Consider the following 27,422-nt stretch of genomic DNA (forward strand, 5'->3'; position numbering starts at 1 on the left):
ACTGTTGAGTGTAAAAATGTTGATGTGTTACACTCCACTGGGTGGTTTTGTTTTGTTTTCCACTTGGGTTTTTGCTTCTGAAGTGAAGGGTCTCTGCTGACCCTACCTCTTCACCTATCTCACTTAGACACACACACACACATGTGTTTTGCAACTGTAGCTTCATCACGTACACACTTCCTTTAGCAATGAACATGTATTCAACTAAGACAATCCATTATTTTGGCTAAGTTACAGCTCAGTCTGTGGCTGTGACAGTCGAGTATTATATTATACAGGTGCCCACTATAAGAGATGAGACATATAAAGTACTAAAATATTTAAAAACATTATTTCCCATAAATCATTTGATGTGATGCAAGTAACCTCTCAACTTTGTTCAGCTTGAATTTCCTGGACAATGTGAGCTGTTTGTTTATTGTGCAGCCTTAGTTTGTATGTTTTACCAATATGTATGTTGAGAAATGACAGATGTTTTTGATCACTGCTATTATATATATATAATAAATTCTTGGAAAGGCAAGTTCTTGTTGGAATTTTTTCAACTTTTAATACAGTGGCTCTTGAGGTTTATCTAGCTTTGCATTTTAAATTTTAAGTGCTTAATCTGTGTACCCTGGATTACATTCTTCACATTTCTGGTAATAGTCAAACATATATATATACGAAGGCAGTGTAGTTTAAATGAAATCTTTCAATCTGACTAATGTATAGGAAAAACATTTTTATATATCAATAATCCTTACAGGCGGTTTTATACTATATATATATTTGAGATTGCTATTCATAGAACAGTTTTTTCTGCATTTCAATTGTAATAAATACATTTTACAGAAAATTTAAATTGCAGTATTTAGATGTTGCTTTCACTGTAAAACTCGTCATTACTACGGCAAAATACACTAAATTATACACAACTTTTGATTACAATTTGCGGGAAAATTCAGTTAAATTACAGCATTACACTGATGCTTTTACAGTTAAACAGTGTTATTTGTTTGGTATTTTTCTGTAAAATTGAATGGGATTCAATGTACAATAGACAACAACTGCATGTAAATCTTACTGAAATAATCAGTTTAATAGCAACGTGATCATGCTAATTCAGCAGAAAAGGGCTGTTGAAATGACAGATTTAAAATGTAAATTACAACAGTTTTAAACTGTAAAATATACACGTTGTTCTGTAAAGTTGTTTACAGTTTACCGTATTTTTTACATCATTATTCTGGCAACAAAGCTGCCAGGTTTTTACCGTAAAAACAACGTTTTTTTTTTTACAGTGTAGTCTTTGCTGCTGCCTCAAAGAGGAGAACGGAGGAGAGGAGGGAGACAGGAGAGGCTGATTCAGGAGCCCAGACACACTCACAACTATAATGAACCAAAAATAAATAAACAAGTTTCAGTGTTTTTTCATATTGAATATGGTATGTTATTGGTTATGGCCATGATTTTATGATTATTGAAATGTATACAGTTCTGTTTCATATAGGTGTTTCCATAGATCTAGTCTCTTTATTTTCCCCTCAAAGTGCACCAGATTGATGCATTTAACTCCAAAATAAAAAAAATAATCTTACCGGGGGAGCATGCCCCCGGACCTCCTTTGAAGTCCACCCCCACTTAAAATCACATTGATAGGTTCCTAAATACATTTACCATTTTTTTTTAAATAGTAACCCATGTCCATACTGTATATGTATTTGTGGGTAGTATATTTAAACTATAGGGCTATCACTATGGGCCCTGCCTGTACCTGTTCGCTCTGCCATCGTGTGAAGGGTCTGCTAACAAGCGACCCACAGAAAGGTTAATGTTAATGTTGTTGCACGTCACCTCAACCTCAATCACTTTAAGCTATCCTAAAAAAGTCACTAAATGTTTTGTTTTTTTAAAAGACTACATTTACATAGTCAAAAGGTCCTTTTGTTCAGCCTCACAATGCTATTGGGTAGTAAATGTGTTTATAGGTCCTGCCCTCTGGCCATACACTCACACAACCAGGGGCGCCACCAGGGATTTTGGGCCCCATGAAAAGATATCACATTGGGGCCCACCACCAGGCACAGGCCACGCCAACCAAGCACAATTGCTGTAACCACACCTCCAGAACCCAACCGACTCATTTATGCTTTAAATAACCTGTACAGGCTTGCATCTATCTTGTAGTCCAATACTAACTGCACAATATTTACTGACACTGAGCTGTGAAAATATAATACTGTGCAGACGTGCAACATTCTGCTGCAGTAGAATTCACTATTTGATATGAGACTAACATTCCTGACAATAGATCTCAATAGTCATCTTTTATGGTGTAAATGCCTTTTTAATAATAACATTTTTGAATGGAACATTCTCAACATGAATGCATAAATCCAAATAAATATAACTTAACCTGTTTAGCCCTGAGCCTGTTTTTCAGGTCTCAGGCTCGAAAATGACATTCCCAGAACAAATTACCATATCTTCCCTTCTAAAAGGGTTAAATTAATAATCTTTTTTCTCAAAGTAATGATAAACCTGTGAGTTGGATGTAGAAAAGTCAGAACAATATAGATGTTTTTTATTTTAAAGAAAATTCAGATTGAACATAGTAAAAAACTGTAAATTATAGTGTCCGTCCAAAAATGCTTTTTTACTTATAGTGAAAACTACCCTTGGATGATGGTAAGGTAGACTAAAAGCTTTAGGAATCCAAAGTGCAACATATAATAAGTACCCTGTATCAAGTTTGATGCAAAACAAATGACATTTGACCTTTTTAGAGAAGTTTAGCAAAAAAGACTCCACCTCTGAGGTGATTTGGGTGGAAATGGGGGTTTTACCGTTTCTCTGGAACCCATTGGTCGATTTTGGTGATTGACATCTCTTTCTGACCGTTAGAGCCAATAGAATCGAAGGGGAATCTCCCCTCTCACACACATGGTAAAAAAAAAAAGGTGGGGGCTTCGCGCATGCAGTTTTGCATCAGAGCGAACCTATACTCTAGCTCTGACATCTGGAAACGGAAAAGCAGGTTTATTGCTCATGGATTATCAGAAATCATTTCAAAGGGACACAGACACATTGGATTAACCTATGGATTAACTTCAGCAGCGTTTTTATCGTTTTAATGCCATTGAAGACCACTTTTGACCAGACTACGAGACAGGTAAACCATGTTAGCGTTTTTAGCTACGTAGCGCCACATGTTTTGATGTCTGTTTTTGTTTATAAAGTCGCGAGTTCGTATCATGGAGTGATAATGTATGCACCCATCAATTCTGTGTCACCTCACGATGTGAAACGATGTCATGGATGTGCAGAAAAGATAAATAATAAGGTTTTGTGAGTGAATTTCGGTGCAGTAATCTGTTAGCATTTTTCGCTCGTTGCTAATTCAGAGGCTCAGCGTTAGCATTGTGGGTTTTATTTTGAAAAATAAATAAAAATGATCAGTTAGATGAGTTTCTTCCCGTTACATGGATATAAAACATTCATAGTTTATTAACCTGTTACGCACCGCCCCCCCGGTACCGGGCGGATAAACGCGTCATTTGCAGGAAACAACGTCTAAGGAATCTTAATATTTAATAAACTATGAATGTTTTATATCCATGTAACGGGAAGAAACTCAGCTGATCTTTTTAATTTTTTTTCTCCAAAAAAACCCCACAATGCTAACACTCAGCCTCTGAATTAGCCACGAGCGAAAAAATGTAACCTATCACTGCACCTAAACTCACTCATAACTCCCTTATTACTTATCCTAGATGCACAGCCAACCCATCGATTAGCATCTCCTGGAGACACAGAATCTGGGGGTGCCCACCTCAACACTCAGTGATAAACATTTGCGACGCTATAAACGAAAACGTACATCAAAACATGTGGCGGTAGGTAGCTACAAACGCTAACATGGCTTACCTTGGTCAAAACTGGTCTTCAATGGCATTAAAACGATAAAAAACGATGCTGCAGTTAATCCATAGGTTAATCCAATGTGTCTGTGTCCTCTTTGAAATGATTTCTGATAATCCATAAGCAATAAAACTGCTTTTTCGTTTCCAGATGTCAGAGCGAGAGATCGCTTCACTCTGGTGCAAACCTGCATGCGCGAAGCCCCCACCGTTTGTTTTCACAACGAGTGTGTGTGGGGGCATCCCCCTTCGATTCTATTGGCTCTAACAGTCAGAAAGAGGTGTCAACCATCAAAATCGACCAAGGGGGGCCAGAGATATGAAAAAAAAAACATTTTCACCCAAATCACCTCAGAGGTGGAGTTGTTTTTGCTAAACCTCTCTAAAAAGGTCAAATGTCACTTGTTTTGCACCAATCTTGATACAGGGTACTTATTATATGTTGTACTTTGGATTCCTGAAGCTTTTAGTCTACTAACCCATCATCCAAGGGTAGTTTTCACTATAAGTAAAAAAGAATTTTTGGACGGACACTATCATTTACAGTTTTTTACTATGTTCAATCTGAATTTTCTTTAAAATAAAAAACATCTATATTGTTCTGACTCTTCTACATCCAACTCACAGGTTTATTATTACTTTGAGAAAAAAGATTATTAATTTAACCCTTTTAGAAGGGAAGATATGGTCATTTGTTCTGGGAATGTAATTTTCGAGCCTGAGACCTGGAAAACAGGCTCAGGGCTAAACAGGTTAAAGATATCAGCTAGAAATTTCTCCAGTTAATTACTTACAATAAGGCAATTGTTTTTTGTACTACAAGTTCTCTGAAATAGCATGTTTAAATATGCAAATGATCCATTATCTCATTAAATATGCGCATATTTTAACACATTTCAGGAACCGAAATCTGAACTTTGGATAAAGCCAGGTTCAAAATTCTTGTTTCATTTTGTAGTCATATTAATATCTAAGGCTTTTACAGAAGGGATTTTGGATATCTCTTTTTATCACTCCATAAATCAGAAGGTCAACAGACCTAAAATATCAATTTTTGCCATATTTTTAGGTATAAAATGTTATATAATTCAGGTTATGAATGATATATGAACAAACCCTTCTGTAAAAGCCTTCATAATATTGATAGGAATATAACTGGAAGGTTTGGTGTATGTACGTGCTACTGAAGTGGACATTTCGAACTCAGAGTAGGAGAAAAAACTCATTTTGAGAAAACGACCTTTAAAGATTGCAGTGTGGCGCTACCTAAACCCTCCTGTTCTTTGGATGACAGCTTGCGCCTCGACGCACTCGTGAAGGTATTTCATGTTCGGGGTCATTTGTTTTGTGTATAACCTTGCTTCGTGCAAGTGACAATTGTTTTCGTCTTCTCTGTGAACGTTTTTTTCGCCGTTCTTTTGCCATTTTGAGATTTAAATTTCTAGCGAAATGCTAACCAGGAAGTGTTTTAGCACACCACGTGACGCATCTGAACGAATCACGTTGTCAGAAATTGACACCAGCCAATGAGATTTCGTTTCTTGGTTTAAGACCCCTTTGTACTTTCACGATTGGTTGCTGATACAAAGGAAATGACCATATTTGGATCGGATGGGATTGTGCAGGAGAGATGGAGCTTTCCAGCGATATCTCTGATGACATGGTGCAAACAGCGGTCGCGGTACTTTATGTTACGTTAGAATGCTAACTTTTGGTGAATTTAGGAGAAATCTACAGACGCAAATAGACAAACTATAGTAAAATAAACATCTAAATGTGTATTTTGTACGTTTTCCTTCCAAAAGCCTGAAAGAAAACATGTTATGGAATCAAAATAGCACAAAATCTCAAAATTGACCAGTGCATGAAAAACGATGTTTTTGCCTGGGGTGTCTCGCCTTAAAAGGTGGGGTAGGCAATTTTGGAGAAACCAGCTCGAGTGCGGTAGAATTTGAAAATACACGTTGTTACGATGTTAAGAGCATTCCATGGAATATAACAAAAAGTGTATCTCGAGCCGGTTTCTCAAACTTACCTACCCCACCTTTAATGTTAATTCTTGATGAATGATGAAAGGTTACTTAAACATTTTTTTCTTAATGTTCTAAAATTGTTTGGGCCCCCGTGGTGAGGGTGTTTGGGGTGGCCAATAGGGTGCCCAGGATTCAGCCACCCCCCAGCTCCGCCACTGAACACATAATCACTGATGTTTCGCTGTAACAGTGGTGGACTCATCAGAACATAGTGGGCGAGCTGACCAATCAGAGCACAGTGGGCTCATAGGGAGGGGGGGGCAGGAGCTCCAACAAGCCGTTTAGGACAGAGAGTGAATACACATACTATACAGAGATGCTGTATGAGAAACCAATGTGATTTTGGAACATTGAACAATGTAAATCTATTCTAGTAGACCTCAACAATGGAATTATGATCAGTAGAAATGGCCATGTCATGGGACCTTTAAATGAGCATCATCTGTCTATGCCATTTTTAGGCTGACCACGCCCCCATGGAGCTCAGTTAAAGGGCCAGTTCCCCATAATATCAGCTCCCACCTCTATTAAAGCCCTTTAATAAACGTGATATGTGCGCTAGGTGAGGGCGTAGGCTGAGGCCCCCGCAGTGTTTTCAGACAAAGCTAAGCTAGCATCAGTTTAAAACCAGCGGGGCAGGAACTACAGCAGGCGTCACACGCAGGATCCGCTCTCAGTCACACACGGAGGTTTTTTACCGCAGTGCATCTGCAGCATCCTCTGATCTGAGCGACAGAGGTGCCGCTGTGGCTCAGGGAAAACACCGTTATCAGGCACAGGAGGACGGATTTTGTGTTCTTTTGTGGAGGGTTTGCTTTTTCTTTGCACCCCCGTGCGCTCACGCAATTTATCTGCCCGCATGAGAGGAGCATCTCCAGTAGTGCGGGGCCATTAGATAGGTGAAATCCTTCCATCTTCATCACAGGAGAGGAATATTCTTTTTTTCTGCGAGGACACGACTCGAGGAGAGGAGGACGAAGGTACGTTTTAACCGTTTGTTTTTTTAGTTCTAATTGAAACAACAACAAAAACAGAAATGGGTCGTTGTTTTGTTTTTCAGTTTTGCCCCAAAATCGTTTTTTCGTTTTTCTGTTCTTACTGTTAAAACAACCAGTACTCGAGTTGAGGGGGGATGAGGGGGGATGGCATCCTCCCTGAAATAAAAAGGGTCAAAATCATCCCCCTTCTAAAACTGCCATCCCCCCTTTCCATCCCTTATGTTATTTTATCAATGAACGTGGCACTGGTATTACTGCTATTTCAACATTCATTTTGCGCATATTGAGTAAAATACTGTGGGCGAGGGAGCACGCACACATGCAATGACATTTTTACCAAGTCACTGACGCTATGCTATGCGAGTGCCGTGATGTGCCCGTTTGATTGATGCCAGAAGCTGCATAGCAGCACTAGCGCAGGTAACGGTTATCACAATGGCCAAGCGACCAGGAGGACAACGCAATCTGAGGGACTTCATCTTTAAAAAGACTAAAAATAACATTTCAGGTAAGTCAAGAGTCAGTAATCTTAGTCATTACTCATTACTTTAGTCACCAAAGGTGGAATCTATGGATATAAGCAGCAATAACAACTTAGTTTGGAGTTTAGCTACGTTTTTCTCTCGTGTTAGCTAGCCGGTAAGACTCAAAACTGTTGATGAAATGATACCACCAGCACCAGCAGAGCTGAAACCCCTCCTTCAAGCAGTGAACACTCTGGTCATCTCCACAGCTGAGTGTGAACGTGGGTTTAGTCAGATGAACATGTTAACCACAACTAGAAGCTCCCTAGAGGTAAAAAGCATGTCAGCCTTGCTTTTCATCAAGTGTGTTGGCAAGTTCAGACCAGATGTATATGTCAAGACTTGGCTTCAAAGCCATTGCTTAGCTAACAATCCGAAAGCAAGAGCCAGAAAAATTGAGACCAAAAAGCATGATTATGAAAATCTTTGGAAACTTCTATGAGATGGGGGAGAGTGGAGTAGGCAGCCATTGACAACATTGGTCCTATTTTGTATTATCTGTATAATCTTTTAATATATTTTCATATTTTGTAAACAATTTCAATTTGCACTTAATGCCCTGTTAAAAAAAGTAACATTGGGAATATTAACATAAAAGATTTGTATTTGAACTACAATAAAATGATGACGGATCAATTTTGTTCTAATTTTTTTCCTCAATTTTTTCATGAAGTGTTACATTTACATAATGATTTAATTAATCACGATACAAAATTAACCCTTTAGATACCAGTTTTGATCGTATACCAGTATCTGCTTTTTTGAAAAAATACACTATAATTAAATATTCTAAAAACAAATTTGACTTTATTATTAGTATCATCAGCTGATCAATCTGAATAATAAATGAGGGACTGTTAACCTACAAGATTTGTACCATAGACTTCCATTATAACCACATTTTTTTTATCCCCTCCCCCCCCTTTAAATTAAAGTGAAAAAAAGATTTTGCACTAATTGTCCTCTGCATTTGACCCTAAATGTTAGTGGTGCCATGGCAGCCCGGACCGACTCTAATTCTGAGGTGCCTTTGTCAAGAGCAATGACAGGAGTATCTGAACATCCATAACAGGATGTTGTTTTAGGAGTATAATAATTATCTTTATGCTGGTTGGTCTCCCACCCTCTGCGGGTTATCAGCTAAAATTATGTCCCCATATAATCAAATCCACCATCCCCCCCTGATTTCTTTTTACAACTTGAGTACTGAGTATACCACTCAATGTTTCGTTTCTATAGATGGGTGGGTCTCCAGTGCCTCCTTGCTTCTGATTGGCTAGTTTGCCCTATGCTTGCGCTGTACTCTTCAAAATAAAGGTTCATACTCTTTGCCTAGACAGTGCAGTGCGTGTTTGCACAAATATACATTGAATATATGGCTACATGCAAAACATACAGAAGACAGTCTGTCCGTGTGTGTGCGTATGTGTGTGCGTGTCTGTCGGTCTGTCTGTCTGTCTGTCTCGCGATCTGTCTATCTGTCTGTCTGTCTTGCACTGTCAGCCATGAATCCCTATCTTATAAAGTATGAGTATCTCTCTGTTTGATGTTACTGACACTGCTGAATTGATTCGGCCGTATTTCCCGTTTGCGTGGTCAAGTCATCATCGAGCTGGGTTTTTTCTTCAAAACTATATTAAAACAGCTTGGAGGTTGAGGATTGATAAATACTATTTAGAGTACTTTTACTGTGTACTCTGTCAAACTCCCCTCTTGAGTACAATAATGCATGTTTTCTGCTATCTTTGATGAGAGATACAATTATTTTCTGCCATAAATTCTTAATGAGAGTGATACTGTTTGACTCGGTATACTAATTTAACCAAACCAACAAGTACTTTTTCAGGTATTCTCTTTCAAATTCCCCTCCTTAGTACAAGAATGCATCTTAAATAAAAATGTGTCATTAGACTTATATTGTTGGACAGAGTATTTTAAGAGGATATGGTAGACATGATATCAGTACTACTTCCAGTCAGTACTCCAGCAGCAGCTTTTACCCCTTGGGAAATCTTCAGAGAATATCCTGGATAGCTGGTCTATCCTTCAGCAAAGTGACACACCCTGTCACTCTTGTTGGCCTCTTATGATGATGCTATCCTTTAACAGCCAGCGCCACCATTTGGGAGAGCACATTTTGTGTTTTGATATCTTGTTGAAAAAACAATAAAAAAGTGTAACTCCATCTGATTCAGCCAGCTCTACCGTTTGGTTGACATGTTATGCACAAAACAACCTCTAGATGTCACTGTGGTTCGAACAGAATGCCCTTCAGCTAGCTTCCACTGAGAAAGTTGGCATGCTAAAAATCACTCCTGAAGAAATCACTCTTTTTGGTCAACTTTTGTAAGGTAACCATATCAATTTTGACATATTTTAGTGTCAGAGCACTTACTGAACAGAATTATATAACTTGAAAACATTTTTGTAACAAGGGTGTATGCTCAACCAACCGGTCGAATTGGCCTTCATATTGTAAACTAGCAATATGACTTTTTCAGAGTTTCAGAGATGTTTTCCAATAAAATACGGTAAATAGCTAGATTCATGGTAATATTACTAAATCTAGTACTGCCTTATGAGTCTCAGAGTGAAAGAGCGATAATAATTTATATAGCACCTTTCATGCATGGCATTCAGCCCAAAGTTGCATACAGATGAGCAAGTTAGGCCAACACAGGATATAGACATTTGCTGTTAGGCCAGTTGTTTGTTGTTAGGCCAATTCAGCATCTACAGTAAGATGAGCAAGTCTTTTTTTTATAATGAAAAACACTTTACATTAATTTTTTCCATTTCTTTTTCTTTTTACAATTATTATTTTTTATGAATATATCTGGTTGTATATATTGCTCATCTTCGATACAAGAAAAAAAATGTATTTGAGTTTGTGTTTTATTTGAGTTTGATGCATACAAATACTGAACTGTATGATGATTGTTGAAAATGCACTTTTACCAAGGCCAGCACGACCAGTTGGTAGAGGCTCATAAAAATAAAAACAAAAACTGTGTGGTCAGTAAAAAAAGGTTATTTGTGTCCTATTTGATAAAAAAATGCAAAGAAATAATTTGTCCATAGATTTCTTCTTGGTCTGGCAATTAAAGGGTTAAAATATGATTATTTCTCAGCCCCTAGTTCGTTCCTCGCAGATTCTTCAGTCTCATCAGCCTCATCTTTCCATCACTCCCAGTCAACGCATCAGCCTCCAGCACACTTTCAGTGTCTGACTCCATAGAGATATTGTCCTGATGCTGTACACAAGGGTGATGCCCCATGATCACAAAATGTGCCACTGACCTCTACATGTCACTTGTTAGTTGCTTTTACCTTACATACACTCAATACTGTGGACAATCCTCACAGGAGCTATTTGGGGTGAAGCCCAGGGACACAACGACATGCTGACTGCAGTGGAGATTGAACCAGTTCCCCCCTGATCCGAAGATCACGCACAATCAGCCACAGCTTCCCTAGCCATATTATGTCTGTCATTAATGTTACATCACCCCTTATAACAATTTTATTTTCTTTATTCTCTTTTCTCTTCTCTTGACTGAATTAAAAAGTCCAGTCTTTAAGTAATATTTGAAGTCCTTTTGCTGCACCTTTTTAAGGCTATGTTTGCAATATGTATTCGAAGGTCACTAGTTATTTAAATAAATCAATATCTGAGGTTAGCAAACAGATATTGCCTTTATCTAAGAGCCAATGACACCTATGAATAATTGATCCTCCTGCAAATCTTTTCATCTGCTGTATTAATAAAATTGAAAATAAGGCACTATCAGCCCATAACATTATACAAAATATATATATATATATATATTTTAAAAGGGCTTAATCAATGTTATATATAGATCTTTATATAATATCAATATTATAATAAACTTCAACCAAAGTCAATTTCAGGAGTGGTGTTAGACATAGTTTACGTTCAATTTCAACTATTTTAGTCTTATCACTCAACCTTTTTAAATAATTTACTTTAATTTAGAAAAGGTTTTTCTGAGAAAAATGTACAAAAAAATTGAAAAATACAAGTTGAATAGGACGATGTGGATCTATTTTCTCTCACCTTGTAATTACACAATCAAAGAATCTATAATAAGGCTTTGGACTTCACTCACCAAAAAACATTTGTTTTTATGTTTTGCATTTGTACTATTTTGTAGTCAATTTGGACAAATATCTTTCGAACTAAAAATATCCTATGATTGCATATGGTGTGAATATGTATACCCTGCTCACTCAGTATTATTTTAGGTACAATTTATATTTTAAATGTAATGAAAAAGCCAACTCAATAGTGTGTTAAAAATAGACTTTAGGATATTGTAAAACAAAAAACTGCTATATAATGTATTCTTAACCCTCCTTTATCTTCACATTTGCTTTACACCCTCTATCCTTGGTGGTCATTTTGACCCCAGGAGTTTAAAGCTCAAGAAAATGATCATATTCAAAATTGTTACCAAAATGTATGTTTCAAGTACTTTATGTTTCTTAGTTGACTATCTAAATACCCATTTAAATAAAACACTACACCCACCTCCCCCTCCACCCACAGCATTATACATCCGTAATTCCTATTATGTGACCATTGTAAAATATATAAATCACCATAAAATCTCACTGATTGACGTAACATTTTAAAGGATGATCTTTTTGCTATGGTTAAAGGATCTATATTATTTCCAAGTACAATTTTGGCATTTCAGAAATGTACAGTATATTATCAAGGATAGTAACATGTATTGTGTTTTGGGGTCAATATGGAAATATTTCCCTTCCAGTGTCAGCATTCCAAAGGCATGCCGTTGCCTCCCTTTTTTGATTTCTGCACTCCTGCCAAAATGAATGAGCTTGTAAGTGGTTCCCACCCAACTCCTAACTGTCCCCATGCATGCACCTCACCTTTAAATTCATAATCTCAAGTATATTATTTCATCAATCCTCTATTGATGGTGTTATGAAGAGCTCAATGCTGACTTCAGGTCTTAGACATGGCTGACAGCGTATCTTGTGGGGCCTGGAGCCATTTTCATTACATTAGCAGCACTAAACGTACCCTGTTTTTCACGTGGGGAGCGGGACCAAGATAACTTTCCATTTTTGGAAAGTAATGTTTCTGCTTGTGTTTGACAGACAACAGGAGCATCTGCATGGGGTATTCAGGGTGGACTTTGACAGAGGATTTCTCTGTACAAAATAAAAGTATTTTATAGTCTTTTCGCTATAGTCTAACTACTGAGTCCAAAATGATCAGTCTTCTTAAGAACTTAAAAGTATTTGTATTGCTCATCACATATAGCAGCAAGACAGGCATTGTTGTACTAGGGAGGGGACTTTGACAGGAGAGTATCAAGAAGTACACAGTAAAAGTATTTCATAGTATTTGGGATAGTTGTAACTACAACTGATTCCAACTTCATCAGTCTTATGAAAAACGTATGGCCAAAAATAATGTTATCGCTCATCAAAGATAGCAGAAGCTTGTCGTTTTTGCACTGTGCAAAGAGTTAGAGCCTTTATTTTGAAGAGTACAGCGCAAGCATAGGGCAAACTAGCCAATCAGAAGCAAGGAGGCACTGGAGACCCACCCACCTATGGAAACGAAACATTGAGTGGTATACTTGTTTTAACAGTAACGGTACGTCCACACAGCAGCGCTAAAAAAATCTTCCAACGCCAACGTCACTTTGCCTCACTTTTCGCCGAACTGCATTGTGGGAAGCAGAGCGGAGCTTTCCAGGCATCTCAGGCTTCAAAAGTTGAGCAACTTTTGAAGCTTCTGAAGCTTTCGGTGGAAGCGTCAGCCAATCAAATCATATGCCAGTACAAGCTCTAGCCAATCAAACCGCTGCTTGTGTCTCAGGGGCGGGAGATTCATGTGATTTGTTGTTGGTCGAGCTTCAGACACGCCAGCCGGCAAGCTTTTTCCAAAGCCGCTGTGTGGACAGAAAACATTAAAACGAGCTGAATTTCCGTTTTTCCGTTTTGGGGCAAAATTGAAAAACAAAAAAACAAACCATTTCTGTTTTTTTTTTTTTTTTCAATTAGAACTAAAAAACAAACGGTTAAAACGTACCTTCGTCATATTATAACACCAATAGATCGGTCTGTATTTAATCTGTAGCCTGTAAAAAAGGTAGCCATTTCTTAAACTAGAGCTTGCACATACATCATTATATGCACTGGCGTCAAGGTGTACTAGACAGTCAGTAGCTTGCATGTTGCACCTTATATAAACACACATTTATCATATTCTTTGTGTAGCTGTGCATACGGCCCCCGGCAGGTCCAATGATTGCTCTGTGCATCTCACATTAAAGGCCTAAGGGACAACATAATGACATATCAGAGTGTTGATCTGGAGAGCACTGTGAGTCACCAGGATTGTGCTGTTATCTAATTAGAAGCACAATTAAAAACCACGATTTGAATACATCAGGTGAATAGAGATAAATAAGGGAGCAGTAGTGATCTGTGGCAATACATCCTGCAACCACTAGGAAATTGTTGCCACCTTGAGCACTGTTGACACATCCTAAAGCACATTAACCATAAGGAAGGGCTGTAGGCAGATGCCTGACACATTCATCTTTTAAAACTTCAACAACACACTTTGGAACTCCATACAAGAACCCACAGAGAAGAAGAACCACATTTCTTTAAGGCTCCTAAAACATAATCCGGTGACATGGATGTATCAAACCTCGTTGTGCTTTTTATTTTCCTTTCATAGGGGGGGGGGGGGGGCAGGAGCTCCAACAAGCCGTGTAGGACAGAGAGTAAATACACATACTATACAGAGATGCTGTATGAGAAACCAATGTGATTTTGGAACATTGAACAATGTTAATCTATTCTAGTAGACCTCAAAGGGACCTTTAAGTGAAAGTAGGCTGTCTAGCCTAAATTTCAAATGTCTTACAGAAAACAAATGGCAGTGAATGACTACAATCTTCTCTTAAAAAGTACAATCAATAAACACACATGTTGGTGGCAGTCGTCAGCCTACAAAAAGGATACGATATTACAATTATTAAACGTTTTATGCAAAGGTTCCAACAGTATGTGTTCAAAGGTGTATCCTATTTGAACCTGTAAAACATCAATAGGCTTTGCATTCTGACCATAGGCCTATCACAAATCTTTATAAAAACATTATCACACAGAATAGCCTAAATGTATGTGATTCTTGGGTAGGCCTACAGGATTTTTCTTTTTATTCAAAACTGATATTTACCTTAGGAGACAATTTATTAATTTATTTTTCTTAAGTATTCGGTACAGGCTTTAATGATTTATATTTAAGTATAAATCTAATAGCATTGGATGCTCAGGTGTAACCAATAATTGATTGATTGATTGGGTTCGATTCTGATTGGGAGGGGCTTAACTGACTATTCGATGCTGGACAAGGTTGAACTTCGGAAAATGTGAATTTTGTTCAAAGTAAGGACAGCATGCAACTTTTGTTTTCCATTAAACTTGAAGACAGTCATGAATTTGGAAGGTTACAACTTGATGAGAAGGCTTTTCACGTGAGTTAGTCATAAGGCATGCAACCTAGAAGCCAGCTAGCTAATTTTAGTTGTTGCTGTTTCAAGCTGGTTGCAGAGTGCATACATTAGCTTGACTTACAATACATTTCCAAAGCTGTCACGTTTTGTTTTCTCTCAACCAAGAAAAACGTTTTGAAGTACATTGTAGGGGTATATTGGTAAATCCGTCGACATTTATTGTGTTTTTACTGGCATTGATCAGATCCAGGTGTTAGATCGCTTGTATGGTCACAGTTGTGTTGCTTGTTGCACCTTCAATCTTCTGCAGGGATTGTTGTGCTTTATGTGTGATGCAGCCATGGAGACGCTGTGACAGTGAGATGTTTTTATGCACTTAGTATACTAATGTGTTAGAGTCACTACTTTATGTGCTTTATCTTGATGAGCAAGTAGTTTGTTAACGTCCAAAAATGGCAAATAATTGTTTTTCATAATAGATCTTGACTTGTGCATCTAAAAGGGAACACTTACAGAAGTAGCAAAACAGATGTTATTTGGAAAACCAGAGATTTTTGCAGTTACAAAAACTGTAGAAAATTGGTCATCAGTTTGCAAGAGATTTGATGGGAGGGACAGGGTCATAACATCTGTGATGTAAGTGAACATGTCTGTATATCATCAAAGGATGGCTTTACCTACAGATAGGTGTCTATTCATATTTTCTTTCTCTACTTTTACAAATCCATACCTGCTAAAACCACATGCTATTTTTGTGCGACAGAGATTTGAATCCTTTCTCACGGTGTTTAAATCCCTTTAGCTTTCTCTGTGCTCCTCTCTCACACCCCCTTCTCCCACAATACCCCTCACACAATCTCTTTTTCTTCAATTTCTACTCCTCAAATCCTTGTGCTTCCTTATTTGACTCACTCTTTCCTTCGAGTTATTTTACCTGTGTCTCATTCGCCTGCTTTCTCCTCACTCATCTGTCTTTCTCATACTTGTTTTTACTTCTCCAGGTGTGTCGTGCCCTCCTGTCTGCTGCTTCCAGGATGCATTTCTCAGTCGGACTGAGTCTCTGCCTGCTAGGCTTCGCTCTTGTCTCTCTGTTTCCTCAGCCAGCGCGGGGTCAAGGTAAGTACATCCACTATCTTTCCTTAAAAGAGTGTCCGAGTTAACCGCTCTGTCGGTGCACCCGAGCTGTTTACTGATTCGGGGTGACCGGAGCGGCGCGACACTCAGACCGAACCCCTCCTTTGTGCCCAAGAGCCTAAGGAGTGCGTTCAGGTCGAGGGCTATTCAGTTAGGGGGTTTTAGTCTTCCCCCCCATGGTGGGGCCAGGGAAGCTAAACTGCACCTCCTCTGCCCGGTGCGCGCTAGCATGGTATGTGGAGCGCACGGCTGCCCTTAAGGCCCGGACACACCAGTCCGATTTTGGGAGTCAGAGGCCGTCAGAGGCAGTCGGGCATTCGTGGCGCCCTACTCAGGTTTGTGTGTCCCGCACCGTCGTCTCTTTACGGCACCTCTTCACACCTCCGGACGCCTCCCGCGGCCGATTCAACATGTTGAATCGGCCGCGGGAGGCGTCGGGAAAGTCATGTAAATTTTGCAAGAAGTGGCCATTATTCAGATGGGTGTTTCTGTCTGCCCCTCTATTCTTTCTCCCATTATCCTCCACAATCTGCCTAGAAGTATTTTAACGTTGTAGCTGTTCAAGATGGTCATTTTAAAATGTGTTAAAAATATACTGTTAGTAGTTAAACCAATAATAATGTGCGGCTGCTACTGGCAGTTATGTAGGCACATTTTTTATTTTTTATTATCGCTGTGTGATTAAAAGAATAAACACAAATAGCAGGATAGGCAATAGAAAACTTTATTTCGTACCTTGATACTACAGCCATTGATAACACAGCATTAGACATATTTGGCAAACTCTTTTTTTTTATTGTATTACACACTATTTTTATCGTATTGTAGTCGATTGTTGACATTGTACAGTTCTTTAGACATATTTGCTATATCTTATCCCACTGAAAAGGCACTGCACCGACACCGTTAAAATATTGGCATAGTTCATCCCTGTGCTGCTTGGCTCGAGCTGGATTATTGGTGGTGTGTGGCAGGGTGGCCTGCTGTAGTTCAGGGTCTTGTCTCCATCTTCCTGGGACAGTGCCATGATCAGGTCCTTCCTGGTCAACAACTCCCGCCATGTATGCGCTACAGTTCTCTGTGCGCAGGAAGTTGTGCAGACCACAGCAAGCCAAAACAATGGCCTCCACTTTGGCAGTGTCTTGAATGTTTATGGTGGTGAGAAAGACCCGAAAACGGTTGGCTAGGATGCCAAAGGCATTTTCTACCACCCTCCGAGCCCGCGACAGCCTGTAGTTGAAGATGCGTTGCTCTACAGCTAGCCTGCGGTTCGGATAGGGCTTCATCAGGTGCTCCTTCAGGGGAAATGCCTCATCTGCCACAATGGAGTAACAAACCGCCTGGCCAGACGCTGTGTTTGTTTGTTTATATCACTCAGTCTGTTCTTCTTCTCTTGGTGTATAAAAGGCAGTCTGTCTTCCGGTTGTTTCCTCTTTTGAATGACGAATACACACTACCGCTGCCTGCTGGTAAGGACAGTTATTGCCACTCGTCGACTGAAGTATTTGCGGTGTGTTCGTAGACGGGCGGCGTAGCGGGCGACGTAGCCGACGCAGCCGACGAAGCTGACGTAAAAGTCGGGACGCCTTCGGTACGCGTTCTTTGGTCTCAAGTGGGTGTGTAGCGGCCTTTAGACGCACTGAACAGCTGTTTGTGTGCGTCGGGGGCGGGGTGATCGGGAAAGCTCTGTCCAAGAAACGCCTGGCTCTGCGAGTGCATTGCACATGCCTACGGACAGGTTTTCAGACAGAATTCTGACAGAATTCCAGCTCCTACCTTCTGGTAGAAGATTCAGGGTTCCCAGGAGCAGGCTGAACCGCTATAAGCACTCATTCCTACCGATGTCCATTAAGCTTCTTGACATTCACATGAAATGAAATGTAGTCAAATGTAATGAAATGTACTTTTTAAATGTTGGCCATGAGGGTTGTGCAATAGGTCGCCATTGTCAGTATGTACGTGTGTGTATTGTGTTTGTTCAAACGGTGTATGACTGATGATATGTGTATGTCTCTTAATGTCTACTATGTTTGTATATGTACATGTATGACGGAGTCCAGAACAAATTTCCTTACGGGGACAGTAAAGTATATCGTATCGTATCATATCGTATGTAGGCGGGGAGAGCCTGCCCCACGGGGATTCGTGCGCACTCCACACGGGCTGTAGCTGTGTCAACAGCCTTATTCAACGGTGTGAGTGTGGAGGATATATGCACAGCGGCGTCTTGGTCAACGCCAGGCCCCTTCATAAAGTTTTATCTCTTGGACATGTCTGGCTCTTTCTCCTCGTCTGTGCTTGCTGGGGCAACACAGGACTGGTGAGGGGGGGTGGGGCTGTGGGTCAGTAGGCATCTGACCCCCTCCCCGGACGTAATGCGCCTTCGCCTTTCCCGGGCCCTCTGAGGGGTCCCGGGATGGGCGAGGTGCGCACTGGCCCATTACGGGGCGGAAGGGCTACCCCCCGAGAGGCAGGAGGGGGGTAGCCCTCCACACTTTAGTCCACACACACTCTGCACGGGGTCAGTGTTTGAGTGTGGGGCATGGGCACTTGCACTCTCCCTGTGATCCTTGGGACTCAGAGAAGTAGGTGCACAGTGAGCCCATACAGGGCTGGGGATTCTCCCCATCTGCCTATGGGCGGAGGGGGGGGGGGCCCTCAGCACTGTTGTTTGAGCACACTTTCTGCGAGGTAAGGCCAGCAGAGTGTGCTCTTTCAGCCGCAGCCCAGACTTCTCCACGGTCACAACCGGGTTAAAGGAGAATGTGGGGCAGCAGCTGCTGACCAGAAAAGCCGGTCAGGGGCAGTAGGGTGGAATGATGTTGTTGGACGACAGTGCGCATATACATCAGGGCTCCACCCACTGTACCCATAGAGTCCAGTAGAGGGCGGAGCCTGTGAGAGATATAATGCCGGGTTACGTATTGTAACCCTTGTTATATTAACACAGGCGGAGCCCTCTACTCAGGGCACTGTCTGTCCTATTCCGCTCGCTGAAGAGAGGTGTAGGATGATAGTCAGGAGGCGAGGCCTCCTTTTATACGGTGAGATGCGTGCGCATTCAGCTAGGCCCGCCCCGGGGCCGGCTACGTCTATAGAAATCTCAGTAGGTGAATGCTTGCATAGAGGGTAGTACCCATAGTGTCCAGTAGAGGGCTCCGCCTGTGTTAATATAACAAGGGTTACAATACGTAACCCAGCGTTTTGTCATATTCTATTACATTTTACTGGACTCAGTTTCCTACATAACTATAGTTTGTGTGCTTGTTTTTTATATATATTTTTGAATGTCTTGTAAATGCACTGTTGAGGAACCTGCAATCTGAAAATGTATCTTTAAAAGTAAAAAATATATATTTTAAAAGGTGTATGTTGAAATTAACATAATACAGATTATTAACAGTCTAATGCGACACACACACACACACACACACACACACACACACACACACACACACACACACACACACACACACACACACACACACACACACACACACACACACACACACACACACACACTGCCTGTGGTTGAGCAAGGCAACCTAAAAATAACATCAAATATGTTGTTATATTACACAAATATCACAAAATCTATTACACAAGGTTCAGTGCCAAAACAAATATACTAAATTATTATTACAATAAGTATTACAATAAACTTTCTGGATCATCGTTCAAAAAAAAAAAGAATATGATTGTGGTACATGAGTATCAGGCATTAAAGGGGTCATGACATGCTTTTTTTTTTTGCACCCAGACCCCACGCAGCATTCTCATCTGTTTGTCATTACTGGTGTCATTTTCTGGTTGCTATCAAACGCCATTGTAACACATACAGTGGCGGAGCCAGGACATTTTCAGTGGGGTGGCCAGGATGGAACCAGCGGCCATTTTGGGGTCTACAATATATCATTTAAATATAGCATGATAGGTCCACTTTAAATATGTGGAAAAATACTGTGTTTGAAATGTATAATTGAAATTAGATGTTAGCTTTTTGTTTAGATATATATATATATATATATATATATATATATATATATATATATATATATATATATATATATATATATATATATATATATATATATATATTTTGTATTCCAGTCTCCCTTCAGATATGTTAAGTGGCATGTCATTCAACACAATGCTGCTCACCTCCTTCAGTTGGGAGAAAAGCTGGTTAAGGTTCAGCATTATGGGGGGACAGGGCTGCTGAGCCTAAAGATGGATCTGTTGGTCCTGGCACCAGGGGGAGGGACAACTGATTTAGTATGAATAGCTGCTAAAAATGTACCTGCATTTATTAAATGTCAGCTAAAAGAGCAGTGAAATGAAAAACCTCTGACTTTTCTGTGAAGATATTAACAGTAGGCTACTTATGCCGCGTTTCCACTACACAGCCTCGCTCGGCCCCGCTCGGCCTCCTTTGGCCGCGCCCGGCCTCGTTAGGACCAGCTCACTTTGTGGCGCGTTTCCATTACAGTTTAGGAACCGGGTCAGTATCTATAGTAACACAGTGTAGGCGGAGCGACGCTGCTTAAAACTGCCGTGACGTCATCTTCAATGCGACACAACAATGGAGATGTGAAAGCGATCGTTTGCTTGTTTTTTGCTGTGTGGTTTATTATCACAAGAAATAGACAAGAGTTGTTTCGAAAGAGGCGACGTATAGCAAGACGAGGTATAGAAGAAGCTGACGCGAGAGTTCGGGCAGTCCTCCTACGCCGCAGAGACTACAGGACGACTCGAATCACTACTAACTACAATGCTACTTGGTAAGCTAACGTTCGCTAACTAGCAATGTGTTTAGGCTCACGCTCCCTATACGACCAAAGTATTTCAAGTATTTAATTAATTGTAGCTACCACTTTTACGTATTAAAATATGTATGCTTTTGTTTGTGTATTTCAGAAGTTACCGACCGAGCTACCGAGTGGTGGAATGTGATTGTTCCATCTTTCACACACTCAGTGGGTGGAGAACTTCAGGATGCCTGAGGAAAACCTACGTGTAATACCTAAATATTCATTGTATTGTATTGAACATAAATACATCTTTTCTTTTTCACATACATGTGTTTGTCAAATTATTTAAACCAAAAAAATGTTATCAGAATTGACTATTTAGTAAATATTTGAATTTCAAGCACCAGTACTGCCCCCATAATAATAATCTAATAAATTAAGCAAATATCAAAGCAAACTATAAACATAAATACAAAAGTGTAAAACACAACAGAACTATATTCATAAATGCAAGTGTAAAAAATTGTTAACATGGATGGAGGCTAAAGTATCCACAGCATAAAATAATATGATTATGATGGTTTGTCTGAAAGACACAGCCTCAAGGTTCAAGGTTTTTATTTTGTCATACGAACATAGCTAGTGTAGTTATGACAATGAACATCTTAGGTCACAGGCTCCTCCAACAGTGCAACACAATAACCCAGATCAACAGAAATATAGTGCAAGTAAATATTAAGCGCTGTGCACCGCTCTCTTTGTATAGGTGTTTTCTTTTGTTCTCTTCTCTTTGAAATATATAAGCAATGTGTTTGAGTCTAGCACAACGAGGGTATTACAATTGAGTAATTTTTCTACATGTATTTATCATGTATTCTTAATACCATTACAAAATATGTAATGTTATGTTTTAGAGGAGGACCTCAAGCTAGCAAACTCAATTTCAAACAGTATGCAGAGTTGTCCTGCTAAAGAGTTAAAATGTATTATTTAACCAAGTATTTATTCTCTTATTTGCTTTAATTGCAACAGATGATAAAGGTTTCACTGTGATAAGTATTCTCTTAAATCCATAAACCCCTGTACAGTGCTTTGTGGACGATGGTGTTTATGATATTTCTGACTGCAGAGGGACGCCTAGATGATGCCATCTTTCTGTGCGATCGCTGGTGGGTGCAATTATTTATCAACAAGCAATAAGATAAGACATGGCATTGATTCTGCTGGGCCAGTTGCCGTTCCTGCAGGGCCAGATCCTCTCCTCCTCGGTTTGTGCTGTTGATGCAGAGGACGTTGTTCGGAACTGTTCCTCCTCGCTAGTCCCAATGTAATCATCTAGAACAGAAACATGACTTGTAAATTCCACAAACTACTGCAGCACAATACTATAAATAGCAACAACAACTATAGAAAAGACAAACTGAACGTAAACAATGGCACATATGGTGTTAGCAAACAATAGCTCTCGCTAATGCTATCTGCCTAGCTAGCCTTCGGGGCTCCATCGGGGTTGTCGAACATAAATGTAAGGATAAAATAGACTTATTTGTTAGAAGTGAGCTTTAAAACAGATAGGGACACAAAGCAGGGACACAAAGCTTTCAAGCAAATAACAGCGTTAGCAAAAACGTACCATGCAGACTCCAGTAACGCCGTTGGAGAGTCCAGTGTCTGTGTAGAGACCTCCTGAAAGACTTTGATATTGCGAGTTGTCCCGTCGAGCACCCGCTGGACCTTATCATCTGCAATATAATGGACGTCGTCACTTCCTCGACCGACCATGGTGTGCTTTTCTTTGCCATTGTTGTAGCTCCTCTGTTAACAAAAATGCTGTTTGTAAAAATGGATTATCTCGCGCGCAGATTGTGACGATTCTCTCCGACCAATCAGCAGCCGAGAGCGTTGACGTCACAAACACAGCCCGGTTGTCTCTGGCCCTGGCCCCACGATTTTATGAGGCCAGAAAAACTGAGAATTAGGACCAGCCGGCCGGTACTAGGCCAAGTGGAAACGCAACCACAAACGGGCCGCTGACGTCACAGCCCTCTTAAACCGGGCTGCGCGCTGTAGTGGAAACGCGCCATTAATGTCAGCTTAGTATATTATTATTAATAATTTTGGAGAAACCAGCTCGATTTTTGAGTATTTTGAAAATACACAGCCGGAAAAAATCTGCCACTTCCTTACAGAGCCCCTCCTCCAACACACACGAACGTGTACATGACCAATGAGGGCACGAGATAAGTGTGTGCACAGATGGAAGGCTGACAGGCAGGTAGGCCATCCAGTTATTTTAGCCGGGCCGGCTAAAATGATTGGTCGTGCTTTTTACAGTACTACGGCTTCCACAGATTACATTTTTGTATGGATTTTTTGTCAAAGCACTTAAAGTGAACTTATCATGCTATATTTAAATGATATATTGTAGGGCCATACCTATATAAGGTATATTTATACGTTTCTGTTTTCAAAATACCAAACAGATCATGCATTTTAGCCATGCCTCATTTCGCTCTATGTGCTGTTTGCTGTCTACGGGTCTGATTCTGCTGACCCCCTGCAGGAGAGGGGAGCTGTGCTCTGATCAGCTGCTGGGCTGTCAGAAGAGGGGGAGAAAAAGAGATCTCCGTCCTCCGTATTTTATTATATAGAGTCGTTATTCATTTGTTTTAAAGCTCAATAAATAACAAAGAAGACCTTTGACCGGCACTTTTCTAATTTTGTCCGGAAGATTTAAACTTTAACGGACATCTTGACCGGCGAAACAAACTGAAACTCTGCCGCACGGTTCCCTCGTTCCTTGGAAGAGGCGGAGAGCTGGGTGTTTGTCATCTGCTGGTGGACTAACCGGAGAGAATTACAGTGCTTGCCTCGACGGGGAGGGATTGCATTGCAGCGGGAGCAAACGCTTGCCTCGGGGAGGGAGAAAAAAAGCCACAGCGGAGAATAAACAGAAGGGTAACCATGGTAACTATGGGCGGGAAGTCTTCTTCGCTGCTTTTGTGGCAGACGACAGCTCCACTTACAGGCCTGGCATATGTACTACAGCGTCTCCAGCGCTTTCGAACGGCAATGGCCGTGGCTGTCTCCTCCTGATTGGTGGAGTTGGCCCAATAGCCGTAGCGCCACTGTCCTGACGTCAGGACAGTGTTCAAATCTGGATCAGTTTTTAGCAGATCCGTTGCAGCCCCTTTTTTAGAGATTTGGGTATGGAGTAAAATAGAGAGGATTGTGTTTTCTGACACTTGGTGAGTTCCCTGGAACACCGGGGACACATATTCATGTATAAAAGACGTACAAAAGTGCATTTTGCATGATAGGTCCCCTTTAAGATATTCATTGCTATCGGGATGTTAAGAGCATTCCATGGAATATAACAAAAAGTGTATCTCGAGCCGGTTTCTCAAACTTACCTACCCCACCTTTAATGTTAATTCTTGATGAATGATGAAAGGTTACTTAAACATTTTTTTCTTAATGTTCTAAAATTGTTTGGGCCCCTGTGGTGAGGGTGTTTGGGGTGGCCAATAGGGTGGCCAGGATTCAGCCACCCCCCAGCTCCGCCACTGAACACATAATCACTGATGTTCCGCTGTAACGGTGGTGGACTCATCAGAACATAGTGGGCGAGCTGACCAATCAGAGCACAGTGGGCTCATAGGGAGGGGGGGGGGCAGGAGCTCCAACAAGCCGTTTAGGACAGAAAGTGAATACACATACTATACAGAGATGCTGTATGAGAAACCAATGTGATTTTGGAACATTGAACAATGTAAATCTATTCTAGTAGACCTCAACAATGGAATTATGATCAGTAGAAATGGCCATGTCATGGGACCTTTAAATGAGCATCATCTGTCTATGCCATTTTTAGGCTGACCACGCCCCCATGGAGCTCAGTTAAAGGGCCAGTTCACCATAATATCAGCTCCCACCTCTATTAAAGCCCTTTAATAAACGTGATATGTGCGCTAGGTGAGGGCGTAGGCTGAGGCCCCCACAGTGTTTTCAGACAAAGCTAAGCTAGCATCAGTTTAAAACCAGCGGGGCAGGAACTACAGCAGGCGTCACACGCAGGATCCGCTCTCAGTCACACACGGAGGTTTTTTACCGCAGTGCATCTGCAGCATCCTCTGATCTGAGCGACAGAGGTGCCGCTGTGGCTCAGGGAAAACACCGTTATCAGGCACAGGAGGACGGATTTTGTGTTCTTTTGTGGAGGGTTTGCTTTTTCTTTGCACCCCCGTGCGCTCACGCAATAGCCACGTTCACACCAAGTACTTTGCCGTATTTAGTGCCGGCACTTAGTGCCCCGGCACTTAGTACCCCAGGGCACTTAGTACAGATCGCGTTCACACTGGAATAAATTCCCTGAGGGAAGATTACGCAAATGAGCCGCTGACGTCACTTCGTCTTCTTCTGCTTTGGGTTTACTTGCAGGCCGCAAACAACTTCACGGCGGAGTCCCCGGCCGGAAGTCCCCGGAGTTGGGGACTGGCTTCAGTAGAATTAGAAGCTTCAGTAGAAGCTGCTGGGACTCCCAGCAGCTTCTACTGAAGCCTTCCGAGTAAATCGCCAGAACGCCGACACCTCCTCATCTCCACCGCTCCCATGTTTTATTTTGTGTTGCCATAAGTTAGTCTCTCTGCGTTTGTGCGCTGGGCTAATGCTAATGCTAATAATGCTAATGCGAGGATAATAAAATGGCGGCTCTACAAAACATTTCAGAGTTGTACGGGGCGTGGTTTGCAATTCGCCCAGCCAACCAGAACTGGGGCACTTTTTTCCCCCAGGAAAGTACCATCTCTCAGCAGGCACTAAAAATGGGGGTAAAAGTTCCCGGGATTAAGTACACTTTTTGGTGTGAACGCGACATAAGGGGTACTAACGGAACTAAACGCGAAAAGTACGGTGAAAAGTACTCCGGTGTGAACGCGGCTATTGTATCTGCCTGCATGAGAGGAGCATCTCCAGTAGTGCGGGGCCATTAGATAGGTGAAATCCTTCCATCTTCATCACAGGAGAGGAATATTCATTTTTGCATAGAGAATTTGCGAGGAGAGGAGGCCTCTATTCCAGGACAGTGTTTTCAGTGATCCAATAGAGGATACATATTATAACACCAATAGATCGGTCTGTATTTAATCTGTAGCCTGTAAAAAAGGTAGCCATTTCTTAAACTAGAGCTTGCACATACATCATATAATGCACTGGCGTCAAGGTGTACTAGACAGTCAGTAGCTTGCATGTTGCACCTTATATAAACACACATTTATCATATTCTTTGTGTAGCTGTGCATACGGCCCCCGGCAGGTCCAATGATTGCTCTGTGCATCTCACATTAAAGGCCTAAGGGACAACATAATGACATATCAGAGTGTTGATCTGGAGAGCACTGTGAGTCACCAGGATTGTGCTGTTATCTAATTAGAAGCACAATTAAAAACCACGATTTGAATACATCAGGTGAATAGAGATAAATAAGGGAGCAGTAGTGATCTGTGGCAATACATCCTGCAACCACTAGGAAATTGTTGCCACCTTGAGCACTGTTGACACATCCTAAAGCACATTAACCATAAGGAAGGGCTGTAGGCAGATGCCTGACACATTCATCTTTTAAAACTTCAACAACACACTTTGGAACTCCATACAAGAACCCACAGAGAAGAAGAACCACATTTCTTTAAGGCTCCTAAAACATAATCCGGTGACAAGGATGTATCAAACCTCGTTGTGCTTTTTATTTTCCTTTCATATGATAGGTGAGTTGAGATGATTCAAGCCTTTTTTAATGTTGTGGCCACACCGTGCTAACCCAGAGTTGTGATATCCTCCCTGTTTAGCCCTGTACGAGGGCCGGGGGGCCTGTGCCGAGGTGGACTCCGACACAGAGGCAGTGGCGGGTGTGGGATTCAAACTGGGCTGCATCTCCTGCAAGAGGAGGACCGAGGTGGTGGCTACTGCCACCGTCGAGTGGTTCTTCAGGAGCAAAGGAGACCCCGACTTCTTTCATGTGAGTGCAAATCATTGCTGGGAAATGTCTGATGTCAGCTGTTACGTTCCCTCCTAAACTAGGGGTACAAAGGGAAGTAACAAAACACAATAATAACCGGGCGAGAGAAAAAGGAGAGGAAACTGATTGCTGAAGCCACAAAGTGATGCTTTAATTAATAAAAAGGAAAAGAGGCTCACCAGCCAATTTGCAAAACAAACTTAAAGTAACTAAGAACAACTTTCTTCTAAAAGAAAGTGACTAAATTAAACAATACACAAAAAGGTAAACTGTAGCACATTTCCTAACAATAAACAAAACACAGGTTAGACTAGGCCTCACACAGAGGCCTCACACAGAGACACTACACTACGAGACACTACACTACACTACACCACACCACACCACACCACACATGCAGCCAGAGGAGAAGGAGAGAGGCCACTGCAGCCTTCCTCAGGTCCTTTAAGGAGGCCCTGATTGGAGATTGGGAGCACCTGGGGGAGAGGCTGCACCTGGAGACAAACAGGGAGAGAGAGAGACACACACACAAAA

At 41.0% G+C, this 27,422-nt stretch overlaps 1 protein-coding gene across 1 annotated transcript in view; it reads left to right on the forward strand.

Moving 5' to 3' along the window:
* The first annotated feature begins 6,514 nt into the window (after positions 1-6,514).
* Positions 6,515-27,422, forward strand: part of LOC117477619 (sodium channel subunit beta-1-like) — a 30,847-nt gene continuing 9,939 nt past the window's right edge. The window contains exons 1-3 of the mRNA XM_034124336.1: positions 6,515-6,915; positions 15,988-16,102; positions 26,719-26,888. Of these exons, the coding sequence (XP_033980227.1) occupies positions 16,021-16,102; positions 26,719-26,888 (252 nt within the window). The 5' untranslated portion in view covers positions 6,515-6,915; positions 15,988-16,020. The remainder of the gene's footprint in view (positions 6,916-15,987; positions 16,103-26,718; positions 26,889-27,422) is intronic.

The sequence above is a fragment of the Trematomus bernacchii genome, unplaced genomic scaffold, assembly GCF_902827165.1.
Source record: "Trematomus bernacchii unplaced genomic scaffold, fTreBer1.1, whole genome shotgun sequence".
NCBI classification, from domain to species: domain Eukaryota; kingdom Metazoa; phylum Chordata; class Actinopteri; order Perciformes; family Nototheniidae; genus Trematomus; species Trematomus bernacchii.